Source organism: Rhinopithecus bieti, unplaced genomic scaffold (genome assembly GCF_001698545.2).
Source record: "Rhinopithecus bieti isolate Rb0 unplaced genomic scaffold, ASM169854v2 scaffold_35615, whole genome shotgun sequence".
Classification (NCBI taxonomy): domain Eukaryota; kingdom Metazoa; phylum Chordata; class Mammalia; order Primates; family Cercopithecidae; genus Rhinopithecus; species Rhinopithecus bieti.
Window position 1 is genome coordinate 701,307 of NW_016815179.1, and position 12,829 is coordinate 714,135.

Below are 12,829 nucleotides of genomic sequence, written 5' to 3' on the forward strand. Positions count from 1 at the left end.
TACTACGTGCTAGGTAATTTCATTCTTTATTGGAGAAAACCAAATATTTCAGAGCCTGTTTCTTGACGGTGTCACACCGTGAACTGACGGCAAATCCAAACTGGACTTTGGGCCTAGATAACCCCAAACCCGCTCATTTTCCTCAATCCCATCAGAGATCACCCTAAAGAGGGCGATTTATTTTTAAACAAATGAAACATCTATAGGTCACATTTATTATTTCCCATTAAAAATGAAAAGGATTCTATTAAATCCAATAAGGGGGAAATGAATATTTCTTCAATTTAGGTTTGTTCCTTTTATGGAATAAAATAATACGCGTTAGGTGTCACTGCTTCTTAGCCACTCATACATTACCATTTGGAATTATTTAGTATTTACAACCCAAAGTTGGTTCTCTAATCTATTGCTCATCTTTGTGTGGTAATTTTACAAAATGTCCTCTTCACTTTTGAAGACAAAGAAATGTGAAACGTTCACGATCAAATGATTCCCCGTGTTGCATTAGACGAACCCGAAGCAAAGCCTCCGGAGGGCGCTGGAGAAGCCACAATTTCAGACACCGCCGCAGTCTCAAGACACCACTGAGCGACTGTCCCCTAAGCTGGAAGCGGATGTGGCATTTCGAAATAACACGAAACGCAACCGGCTAGGAAGCAGGGCTTGGCGTAGCACGGCGGCTGCGTCCGCCGGACAGAGACGCCGAACCGGAAGAGCTAGCAGGAACACCGCCCACCGCTGGGAGGTGTCCGGAAGCGCAGCAGAGCGGGGGACTACATTTCCCATAAGCCCGCAGGGCAGGGCGAGGGGCGGGCGTCGGGGACGTTACCGGACAGGCCTTGCCCGGCAATACCAAGGTAAATGCCGGCGCCGCGGCTCTGAGGGAAGAGTAACTTATGATCTGCGCCTATATTTTTACTAGTAACCCTCCTAACCCATCCCCGAACTGACAAAAACGACTCTTCCATCCGGGAGACTTTGGGATTTCCGGGCCCCAGGACTCCACCCCCAACAACCTAGTCAGTCCCCACACCAACGCTGGGCCTGGGGCACTTCCCAAATGCCTAAGGACGCTGGGGGTTGCGCTAGTAAGTTGAAGGCCCAGGGTACCCCCTATCTAGGATTGACGACCCATACTCTTATTCGCCCCTCCCTCCACGCCCAGTATCCTATTTTTTTTTTTTTTTTTAAATTATTGGTTTCTTAAATAGAGCCAGGGTATCGCCATATTGCCCAGGCTCGTCTTGAACTCCTGTCCTCAAGCGATCCTCCCTACTCGGCCTCTCAAAGTGTCGAGATTACAGGCGTGAGCCACTGTGCCCAGCCGTCCCCAAGTCCAGTCTCCTATTAAATCCGGCGGGAGGTGCCTGGCTCCCTGGGGCTGGGTGGAAAGGGTAGTAGAGGGGAAGTTGCCCTCCGTCCCAGCCCAGTTTAGGAGCCGACGACCTCCCCTCTCCTTAGGCTGCTCCTCGGACGTTCTTGGCTCAGGGCGGCGAAAACTGTCGAAGACCTGCGGGCCAAGGACTGCTGAACACCTCCATCCAAGGTCTCCAATGCTTTTCTCCATCTACCCTTTAGAGTGGTGTCACGATTGCCACTGGAGAGGCTAAGTGACTTGCCCTAGGTCACATAATTTAAATGGCAGTACTGGAGTTTCGCACAGAACCTGCCCCGACTTAAAGCCCTTTGCTTAGGCCCCATTACCTTCCTCAAACCTTAACTTAGGAGAGTGCAGGCGCTGGGGACCGCAGAGTCATTTTTGTTGCCCAGCGGTGCCGTCGAGTGCAGCTTTGGGCCCAGGCGCAGAACCCAACGGCGCATCCCCAGCGCGCACTTCGTCCACCCGGCTGCCAGAGCGGACACACAGGTCCGGCCTCGGTTTCCCCCTTGTGAACAAAAGCGCGCACAGCGTGCTCCCCGCACCGACCCTGAACTGTGGCCCCCTGGAAGGTTCTCTCTCCCTCTTTCCTTTCCTCGCTTCCCGGACCCTCCTCTGGGGACAGACGGACCGCGCGCGTCCTCGCCGCGGCGGCGGGTCGAGTGGGTGGGGTTTGCTGCACTGCTGCTGCGGCGGCGACGCCAGTGGATCCTCCGGTGACTCTGGGGCGGGGCTGTGGGGAGGGCACGGACTGACAGACGGACTCCGGCGGAATGGGGGGTGTGGCTGCTCCGCCAGGGTCCCCAGGGTGGGAGAGCGGCTCCGCGGCCACCGGTGCCCGGACCCCCTCTGTCTTCTGCTAGACATGCTCTTCCTCTCGGTGAGTTGTTTTGCTGTCGTCGCGGGCCGGATTCGTGGCCTTAGTCACGCCCCGGGGGAGGAGGAAGGAGCCTGGCCGCTTCGATCCGTGTGGCCTGGATAGGGCAGGGCAAAGGGGAACGAACTGACCCGCTTCGCTCCCGGGCCTCCTCCCTTTGGGCATGTTGATCCGCGGCTGCACTCCATGTTCCAGTTTCATGCAGGCTCTTGGGAAAGCTGGTGCTGCTGCTGCCTGATTCCCGCCGACAGACCTTGGGACCGGGGCCGACGTTGGCAGCTGGAGATGGCGGACACGAGATCCGTGCACGAGACCAGGTTTGAGGCGGCAGTGAAGGTGATCCAGAGTTTGCCGAAGAATGGTACGTGCGCTGGGCCCCGGCTGGAGACGCCTTCTGCAGAGAGCCACGAAGCCCCGGCTTACCTCTTTTCACTTTTTGGTTCTGGTGTTGTTTATTTAGCCAATTTTTTTTTTCCGTGTAGGAGCCATGTAGTGGAAGGGGAGCTATTGAATATGAATTAATTAACTTTTGATCTTCCAAACCAGAGAAAAATATAATATCCAGATTTTAAGTAGTGATTTTAAGTAGTTCGTATTGTTGAAAACAAAAGTCTTGTCACTTAATGACTGCGGATTTGGGTATACTAAAAAAAAAAAAAATCCGGGCCAGGCGGGGTGGCTCACGCCTGTAATTCCAGCACTTTGGGAGGCCGAGGTGGGTGGATCACCTGAGGTCAGGAGTTCAGGACCAGCCTGACCAATATGGTGAAACCCCGTCTCTACTAAAAAATACGAAAATTAGCCGGGCGTGGTGGTGTGCGCCTGTAGTTCCAGCTACTCGGGAGGCTGAGACAGGAGAATTGCTTGAACCCAGGAGGCAAAGGCTGCAGTGACCCGATATCGTGCCACTGCACTCCAGCCTGGGCGAGAGAGCCAGACTCCGTATCAAAAAAAAAAAAAAAAGCCAAAAAACAAAAACAAAATTCTAGGCTGGGGTGCCTAATGCCACACACTCATAGGGTCTACCAGCTGAAGCCTTTTGAAAACTTTTGATATGAAGGGACAGAAAATAAAGAATACAGTCAATTGTGAAATAATTTCTCTTTATTTATTTTAATACATATATATTTTCTACCTTTTTATTTGCTATTCCATTATATAAGGTTCTCTTTTTTATATTCATATTGGACCTTCTTTCCAGCTTGTGAGAAAAAAGTCATTCCAGTTGCTGAACTCTTTCTTGTATTTAATGTGTTATTTCTCTGGCTGCTTTTTAGATTTCTTTTCTATCTTCGGTTTTCAGCAATTTGACTAGTAGGTGTGGTTTTTCTTCATATTAACCCTGTTAACAATTTGCAGAACTTTTGAATTTGTAATTTTATGTCATAGACCAATGCGAAGTTTTTGGCTATTAGTTAAATATTTTTCTCTGTTCTAAATGCAGAGTCTTAGAGAGGAAGGCGTACTTTTCAATTCATGTCTTTCTACATTATATGAATTATATTTCACAATAAACATATTTATTTATTTAGAGATGGAGTTTCGCTCTTGTTGCCCAGGCTGGAGTGCAATGGTGCAATCTCAGTTCACCACAACCCCCACCTCCCGGGTTCAAACGATTCTTCTGCCTCAGCCTCCCGAGTAGCTGGGATTACACGCATGCGTCACCATGCCTGGCTAATTTTGTATTTTTAGTAGAGACGGGGTTTCTGCATGTTGGTCAGGCTGGTCTCAAACTCTCAAGCTCAGGTGATCCGCCCGCCTAGGCCTCCCAGAGTGCTGGGATTACAGGCATGAGCCACCGCGCCTGGCCCAGTAAACATATTTAGAAAGTAATGTTAGGTACTACTACTGTGCCACAATTGTAAAGCTAGCTGAATACAACAATAATACTATAGTATTTAATATCATGGTTTCTGTTTTCATTAATTATCATCTGGCTAGGTAACGAATATTCAACACAAATCATTCAGTAAAAATTAATTAAATGCAGATTCAGGAAATTTTAAAAACAAATACACACAAAATAGTGTTCCATTTGTAATTTCTTTCCTTCTACAGTGTTGTCTGAACCTTTTGTAATTTCAGACATTGTATTGGAGGAGGACATACGGGGGACTGAAAGATAAGAAAGAATAAACAAAATATAAATAAATAACATAAATTTATTTAGGTATTGATTTTTTAAGTCCCTGATTATTAGAGTTTATAGAAAGGTATGATTCTAAGAGCTTTATGTAAGTAGTATGTTTACACTTTCTCCTAAAGCACACGTTTTTATAGTTTTTTGAAAACTGGTAAAGCTAGACTGATGTCTCTAGGCCACTATCCCTGTTGACATTCCTTATTAGGAAACCCGTATAAAGTACACTTTGTATTTACATAACATTTAAGAAGGTATTGCAAAGTTTTAAGGTACCCTATCCGCCGGTGTGGTGGCTCACCCCTCTAATCCCAGCACTTTGGGAGGCCGAGGCGGGCGGATCACAAGTTCAGGAGATCCAGACCATCCTGGCTAATACAGTGAAACCTCGTCTCTACTGAAAATACAAAAAATTGACTGGGCGTGGTGGCGGGCGCCTGGAGTCCCAGCTACTGGGGAGGCTGAAGCAGGACAATGGCATAAACCGGGGAGGCGGAGCTTGCAGTGAGCGGAGATCCTGCCACTGCACTCCAGCCTGGGCGACAGAGACTACATCTCCAAAAAAAAAAAAAAGATAACATATCAGGCCAGGCATGGTGGCTCACACCTGTAGTCCCAACTTTGGGAGACTGAGACAGGCCCTGAGGTCAGGAGTTCAAGACCACCCTGGCCAACATGGTGAAACCCCACCTCTACTAAAAATACAAAAATTAGCTGGGTGTAGTGACCGGCTCCTGTAATCCCAGCTACTTGGGAGGCTGTGGCAGGAAAGTCGCTTGGGAGGTAGAGGTTGCAGTCAGCTGAGACTGCACCATTGCACTCCAGCCTGGGTGACAAGAGCCAGACTCCAACTCAAAAAAAAAAAAAAAGATACCCTATCAAGTGGTAACTGTGTTGGATAACATCCAGTATACTGTTATCCCTTGAAACTAAGTTGATATTAATTGAAGCAGAAGTTTGTTATAATGAATTATAAATATTTTTGTAATACTACTTTTACACCATGTGATTTGCTTTGAATCATTATGCGAAGAGCAAGATCTTGGAGTTTTTTGTTCCTTGTTGCTCAATCCTTATTTAAGGCCTGAAATAGTAATGAATCCTATGGCATCTATGTTTGGTATGACCTTAACCTTTTAAAATTTAAATTCTTAGCTAATATTTCAAATACATATTAAATACATCATGTATGAGCACCTTGAGAACAGAAATCTTACTTGAGTGTCTTACACACAGACTACACTCAATAAATGATCTCGGTTTTTGTTTTTTTAATATCATTCACCTAAGCCAATAAACTTATTTGGTTGAGTTACTGAAGATATTTTGAGATTAAACTTCTGATCTTTTAAATTTAGATTTGTGTTATTTAAATAAGTGACCGTTTTAAACTGTGGTTTCTCCATTTTTTTTCCTTCTGCTTTATAAAGGTTTATGTCATTAAAACACTGTATCTATTAGGTACTCCTAAATGTGCATATATTATACAGATAATTATTATAGTGATTTGATAATTAATTATGCACTCTCGGCCAAACCTGAAACACCAGCTCTCAGTTTATCTGTGTGGTAATTTCCACAGCTTTTTTTTTTGTTTTTTTTTTGAGACCAAGTCTTGCTCAGCTGCCCAGGCTGTAGTGCAGTGGTGTGATCTTGGCTCACTGCAGACACCGTCTTCTGAGTTCAAGCAATTCTCCTGTCTCAGCCTCCTGAGTAGCTGGGATTACATGCACCCGCCATCATGCCCAGCTAATTTTTGTGTTTTAGTAGAGACAGGGTTTCACCATGTTGGCCATGCTGGTCTTAAACTCCTGACCTCAGGTGATATGCCTGCCTTGGCTTCCCAAAGTGCTAGGATTACAGGTGTGAGCCACTGTGCCCAGCCCTCACAGCTCTTATAAACTGCTAGCTTATGCAATTTACAAACTTTAAAAAAATCTTGTTACAATTTTATTTTATTTTATACTTTTGTTATAAAGGTAATATACACTGATGTTTAAAACTTTTTTAAAAACAGATAAGTGAAAAGGAAAAGAATCTGCATACTTACTATTCAGAGATAGTCTTTAAACATTTTATGTTTATCTTTCTACTGTACTTATTATGTATATAAATATTTGCCAAAATGTATCATATTATATATGTTGTTTTAAACTTGTTTTCTACATTTATAATAGATCGTGGAACTTATACCATTATTTATATTTTCTACAATATAACTTTTAGGGCTATAGTTATATATTGTCCTGTTACATTTATATATCATAATTATTTAAATATTTATTATAAAACATTAACATTCCAATTTTTCAGTTATTGAGAATGCTGCAACTTATAGCACTTGCTTATACAATTTGAATTTTTTTTTTTTTTTGAGACAGGGTCTTTCTCTGTCGCCTAGGCTGTAGTGCAGTGGTATGATCACAGCTCACTGCATCCTTGACCTCCCTAGGCTCAGGAGATCCTCTCTGCTTAGCCTCCTGAGTAGCTGGGACTACAGGGTGTGCCATCACACCCAGCTAATTTTTGTTTTTATTTCTAGAGACAAGGTTTTGCTATGTTGCTCAGGCTGGCCTTGAACTACTGAGGGTCAGGCGATCTGCCTACCTCAGCTTCACAAAGTGCTGGAATTACAGGCGTGAGCCACCACAACTGGCCAATTTAAAAGTTTTAAACATGAGAAAAGTTATAGATATACTAGAAACATATATGAAGAATTATCATCAAATTGATGTCTCCAAAATTACGGTGATAGGCAGTGAGAAATCTATTTTGTCTTAGATTCTTTTTCTACCATAGTGTATACTCTTTGGCTTTAGCCCCAAATTCCTTATTCACTGAGAATTTGAAATTTGGCAGAGTGTACATGTAACTTTTTCAGTTACGCTAGTCAGTTTTGATTTGTCATAAGCTTTGAATAAAAATACCTTATTACAATTGCTTAATCATAGTTATTCTATATTTTAGTATGTTTTTAAAGAGACATTTGCTGGTTATTTTGGTTATATCTACTGCATGTCTATTCGTGTATTGTTTTATTTATTGAACCATCTTAGGCGTTGCTATTAAAGTTTAAAAAGTTTGAGTGTTTTGAAATCAAAGAAGCAAACAACTGACAGAACCATAACTTTTGTTTCTATAAGATAGAAATAAATCATTATCTAAAGTATTAATGCAATATAAAATCACTATTAGTAGAGCTAAGCTAATTACAACCTTAGATTATCAGTTGTATTCCCCAGGTGATCTGTATTTAATGTGTGTTTCCAACAGGTTCATTCCAGCCAACAAATGAAATGATGCTTAAATTTTATAGCTTCTATAAGCAGGCAACTGAAGGACCCTGTAAACTTTCAAGGCCTGGATTTTGGGATCCTATTGGAAGATATAAATGGTAATTTTTTGTGTAGAGCTATGCAAGAATTTAAATTTTAATGACATAATTATCATATGGCTATTACTTAAGTGGTTATACATTATTCTGTGCAGAAAGTATCCTAGGTATCTAGGTATTGGGTACAATTTTTATCCTCCAGGTTCTTTTTTTTTTTTTTTTTGAGATGGAGCCTCATTCTGTCGCCCAGGCTGGAGTGCAGTGGCAGGATCTCAGCTCACTGCAGCCTCTGCCTCCTGAGTTCAAGTGATTCTCCTGCCTCAGCAACCTGAGTAGCTGGGATTACAGGCGTGCGCCACCACGCCCAACTAATTTTTGTATTTTTAGTAGAAACGGGATTTCACTATGTTGGCCAGGCTGGTCTCAAACTCCTGGCCTCAGGTGATCCACCCACCTCGGCCTCCCAAAGTGCCTCGGCCTCCCAAAGTGCTGGGATTACAGGCGTGAGCCACCATGCCCAGCCTTTCCAGGTGCTCTTAGTACAATTTTACACAAATAGGAAAATCTTGGGGAGGACAGAAAACAGTGAAAACCAAAAGGGATAGGTACATCAAAGATAAAGAAGCATTTTCAGTTAATCTTTAACTTTTATGAGTTTTTCATTTTTTTTTTAAAGGCAAGACAACTCCTAAAGTTAAAGAAACAAACTTAACTGCTCTTTGCTCCAAGAAAAAAATGGCTTTCCCTTTGTTGTGTGACCTTGAAGAAATAAGTAATAGGAATAGACTCAGGTACTGCACACTTTTTCCTCTAAGCATCCTTCGACTACTGTAATGATAGAAATTTGATTTGTTGTAACTAAAATAATTCTAAACTAAAAAGTATACTTAAAAGAATTATAAACTATAAATTAAAAGAATTATAGACACAGATACCTGTACCTATCTGTGCTGTTTTCCCAGTTGAGTAACAGTTGATATTCTTAATATAATTGAAATCTTCACAAATGTCTGAGAAAAGTCAATTTTAGACTGTACATTATGAACAGAATATGCTAATTGGTGAAACATGTTTTATTTATTTATTTATTTTTGAGATGGAGTTTCGCTCTTACTGCCCAGGCTGGAGTGCGATGGCGCGATCTCAACTCACCACAACCTCCGCCTCCCAGGTTCAAGCGATTCTCCTGCCTCAGCCTCCTGAGTAGCTGGGATTACAGCCATGTGCCACTACGCCTGGCTAATTTTGTATTTTTAGTAGAGATGGGGTTTCTCCATGTTGGTCATGCTGGTCTTGAACTCCTGACCTCAGGTGATCCGCCTGCCTCGGCCTCCCAAATTGCTGGGATTATAGGCATGAGACACTGCGCCCTGCGGTGAAGCATGTTTTAAAACCCACACTTATTTTGGACACAGGGTCTCACTCCCATCACTCAGGCTGGAGTGCAGTGGCATGATCACGGCTCACTGCAACCTCTGTCTCCTGGGCTGAAACAATTCTCCCACCTCAGCCTCCCTAGTAGCTGGGACCACATGCTTGTGCCATCACACCCGGCTAATTTTTAAAATTTTTTCCTAGACGGGGTTTGCCTGTGTTGCCCAGGCTGATCTCAAATTCCTGGTCTCAAGTGATCCACCTGCCTTGGCTGGGATTACAGGTGTGAACCACCATGCCACACCAGTTTGTTTTTTTTTTTCTCTTGAGATGGAGTCTCGCTCTGTCTCCCAGGCTGGAGTGCAATGGCGCGATCTTGGCTCACTACAATCTCTGCCTCCCAGGTTCAAGCAGTTCTCCTGCCTCAGCCTCACGAGTAGCTGGGATTCCAGGCACTTGCCACCACGCCTGGCTAATTTTTGTGTCTTTAGTAAAGACAGAGTTTTACCATGTTGTCCAGGCTGGTCTCAAACTCCTTACCTCAAGTGATCTGCCCACCTTGGCCTCTCAAAGTGCTGGGATTACAGGCGTGAGCCACTGCACCCAGCCCATTTTTGTTTGTTTTTTGTCCACACATTGTGGTGTTCGGTTTCTTCACCCTGAATTGGAAGTGCCTAAGCTTGTTTTAAGATTTCTTAGTACTCTGCTTTCCTTTAAGATGTTTATGAATTGTCATAAAATAACAGGTTAAATGAAATAGTAATATGTTATTATTTAATATAACTTAATTTTAATAGTATTAAATATTATTTAATATGATTTGATTTACCCATTTTAAGAAGATTTAATTATTTGCTTCATGTTTCCCCCTAGAATTGACCTTTGGTGGAGTTAAACACCTTTGGGGAAAAACATGTAAAAAGGAGGGTTTACACGTCGGGCAAAAATTTGAAAGAACTATTATTATTTAGGGGTTTAAAAATTTCCTGTCTCTCACATTTTCAATATCCTAGAAGTGAGAAACCATTTCCTTTTTCAGTTCAAATGTACAAGTTAGGCTCTTATTTAAATTAATAGAACCTTTTAACCAAAATGTCTGTTCATTTAAAACATGGCTGGCTGGGTGCAGTGGCTCATCCCTCTAATCCCAGCACTTTGGGAGATCAAGGCGGTGGATCACTTGAGATTAGGAGTTCAAGACCAGCCTGGCCAACATGGTGAAACTCCATCTCTACTAAAATACAAAAATTATCTGAGTGTGGAGGCACATGCCTGTAATACCAGCTACTCAGGAGGCTGAGGCAGGAGAATCTCTTGAATCCAGGAAGTGGAGGTTGCACTGAGCCAAGATCACACACTGCAGTCTGGGCGACGGAGTGAGACTCCATCTCAAAAAAAAAAAAAACATGCCTGAGTGTTACAGCTCTTTTAGAATTTTCTAGCAGGCTTTCTGGTCTTTACCGGAAAGCCTATTGAGAAATTTATATTAAAAGAAAAGAAAAAAGAAAATATGCCTGCCACAATTAATGTAGTCTTTTACACTTGGTCTTAGCCAAAGCCTGAGAAGCAATAATGTAGTCTTCTAAAATGTTTATTTCTGTTACTGTTCTTTGTAATAATATAAAAACTTTGAAGAGTTCTTATCAAATATTTATGAATAGTCTGTAGTCTCTGGTATATTACTACATAGATGGGTTATATACTTATTTGTTTTAAATACTATTTAATTTGCTAGTTTATTTGCTGTAATAATTTTCTTCATGGTGGCACATTTAAGACAATCCTGTTATGGCTTTAAGTAGAGCCTGTTTTAATTAGTAACCCTATAGCATCAACTATAAATTGTATTCTGAGCAATGAAAACTCAGATGTCTCTTTGTCATTATGTGGATATTTTCATTTCTAGGGATGCTTGGAGTTCACTGGGTGATATGACCAAAGAGGAAGCCATGATTGCATATGTTGAAGAAATGAAAAAGGTAGGGAAAATAATTCACAGGTAAAATGAAAATTCAGAGCAGCTCTAATTTAATTTGGTTATCAGACAAATTAGTTGCTTTGCTTTAAGGAGACTGTAGTATATTATACAATAGAATCTAGATTATTGGGTTTATTAGGACTCTTCTGCTTCATTAAAGTTCATCTTAAGATAAGTGTTTTTTTCCTTAAGATATATACCACTGTGATGATGTGATGTTTTGTTTTTGTTTTGAGATGGAGTCTTGCTCTGTAGCCCTGGCTGGAGTGCAGTGGCGTGACCTTGGCTTGCTGCAACCTCCACCTTTCAGATTCAAGCGATTCTCCTGCCACAGCCTCCCGAGTAGCTGGGACTACAGGTGTGCACCACTACGCCCAGCTAATTTTTGTATTTTTAGTAGAAATGTGGTTTTTCCATGTTGGCCAGGCTGGTCTCAAACTTCTGACCTCAAGTGATCCACGTGCCTCAGCATCCCAAAGTGCTGGGATTATAGGCATGAGCTACTGCGCCTAGCCTGTTTTTTGATTTTTAATCTCCCCTATCTTTCTCTATAGTCAACTTCTTAAGAAGTGTAGAAATAGTAATCTTTGAAAATACTGAAGTCTCTTACTCAGGAGTCTAGGAAGTAGCTGGACTCTCTTGAAAGTATTTCAGCTTTGGAACTTTTTACTTAGTTCAATAATGTTCTCATCCCAGTTTTCACTCATAAATTGAGGTAGGTATTCTCATCACTGGAATTCTGTAAGAAGTTACATTTTTCTGTGAGTACATAGATCCTTCAGAAGCATAGTAAGATAAGTTTTCAGGTTCTCTGCTAACTAGTAAGCAGGGACGTTCATTTTAACTAGCTCTTGTAAGTGTGTCAAAGGCATTCTTTTGAGGAGCAAGTATATGAAGAAATCATGAATTTTAAAGATGATCATAGAGACTTTTTTTCTTTTTTTTTTTTTTTTGCGATGCAGTCTCGCTCTGTTGCCTGGGCTAGAGTGCAGTGGCATGATCTTGGCTGACTGCAACCTCCGCCTCCTGGGTTCAAGAGATTCTTTTGCCTCAGCCTCCCAAGTAGCTGGGATTACAGGTGCACGCCACCACACCAGGCTAATTTTTGTATTGTTAGTACAGGTGGGATTTCACGACGTTGGCCAGGCTGGTCTCAAACTCCAGACCTCAGGTGATCCACCCGCCTTGGCCTCCCAAAGTGCTGGGATTATGGGCATTAGCCACCATGCCCAGCTGAGACTTTTTATAAAGAACCATTTTTATGTTAGACATGGGTCAGAGGTTGTGAAATCTAAGTTTGATAATTTAAAATAAATTATCTTTGAACATAAATAAAATCTGTAAAAAAGAATAGTTTTATGCCATATGATTTGATGGTATTAATCTTGGTAGTAATTTTTATTTGTTATTACTAGATTTAGACTAGTTTTTTTTTTGTGTTTTTTTTTTAAATTTCTCCCTACACTGCTTATCTCTTGCCCTTTGTTACCTTCTTGCGTTTTTACTTCTCGGTAGACTTTGGTAACAAAGGGCGGACGTCTTAGTTCTTTTGGCCTATTAACTATGTCATAACATAATAACAACGATAGGCTTTCAAAAGCAAGAAAGAAAGATAATCGAAAAGCCTGGTTGGTTTCAATTTCTTTATAATTTTTTAGGACACCTGCTTCCTATAATGTAAAAGTTGAATTGACACATTAAGATAAAATTTACCCATTTTTCCTATTCAATTTGTGTTCTTAGAT

The 12,829-nt window shown here is 41.9% G+C and overlaps 1 protein-coding gene across 13 annotated transcripts in view; it reads left to right on the forward strand.

The window, feature by feature from the left end:
• Positions 1-204: 204 nt before the first annotated feature.
• The window catches only part of ACBD5 (acyl-CoA binding domain containing 5), a 50,764-nt gene continuing 38,139 nt past the window's right edge, over positions 205-12,829 (forward strand). For 3 of the 13 annotated variants that reach the window (XM_017853013.1, XM_017853023.1, XM_017853024.1), the window contains exons 1-4: positions 2,061-2,258; positions 2,451-2,616; positions 7,672-7,792; positions 11,013-11,085. In XM_017853013.1, the coding sequence (XP_017708502.1) occupies positions 2,244-2,258; positions 2,451-2,616; positions 7,672-7,792; positions 11,013-11,085 (375 nt within the window). In that variant the 5' untranslated portion in view covers positions 2,061-2,243. Of the gene's footprint in view, positions 858-915; positions 1,089-1,461; positions 1,547-2,060; positions 2,259-2,450; positions 2,617-7,671; positions 7,793-11,012; positions 11,086-12,829 lie in introns of those variants that run through there. The other 10 variants (XM_017853016.1, XM_017853022.1, XM_017853015.1 and 7 more) reach the window with 9 other exon arrangements.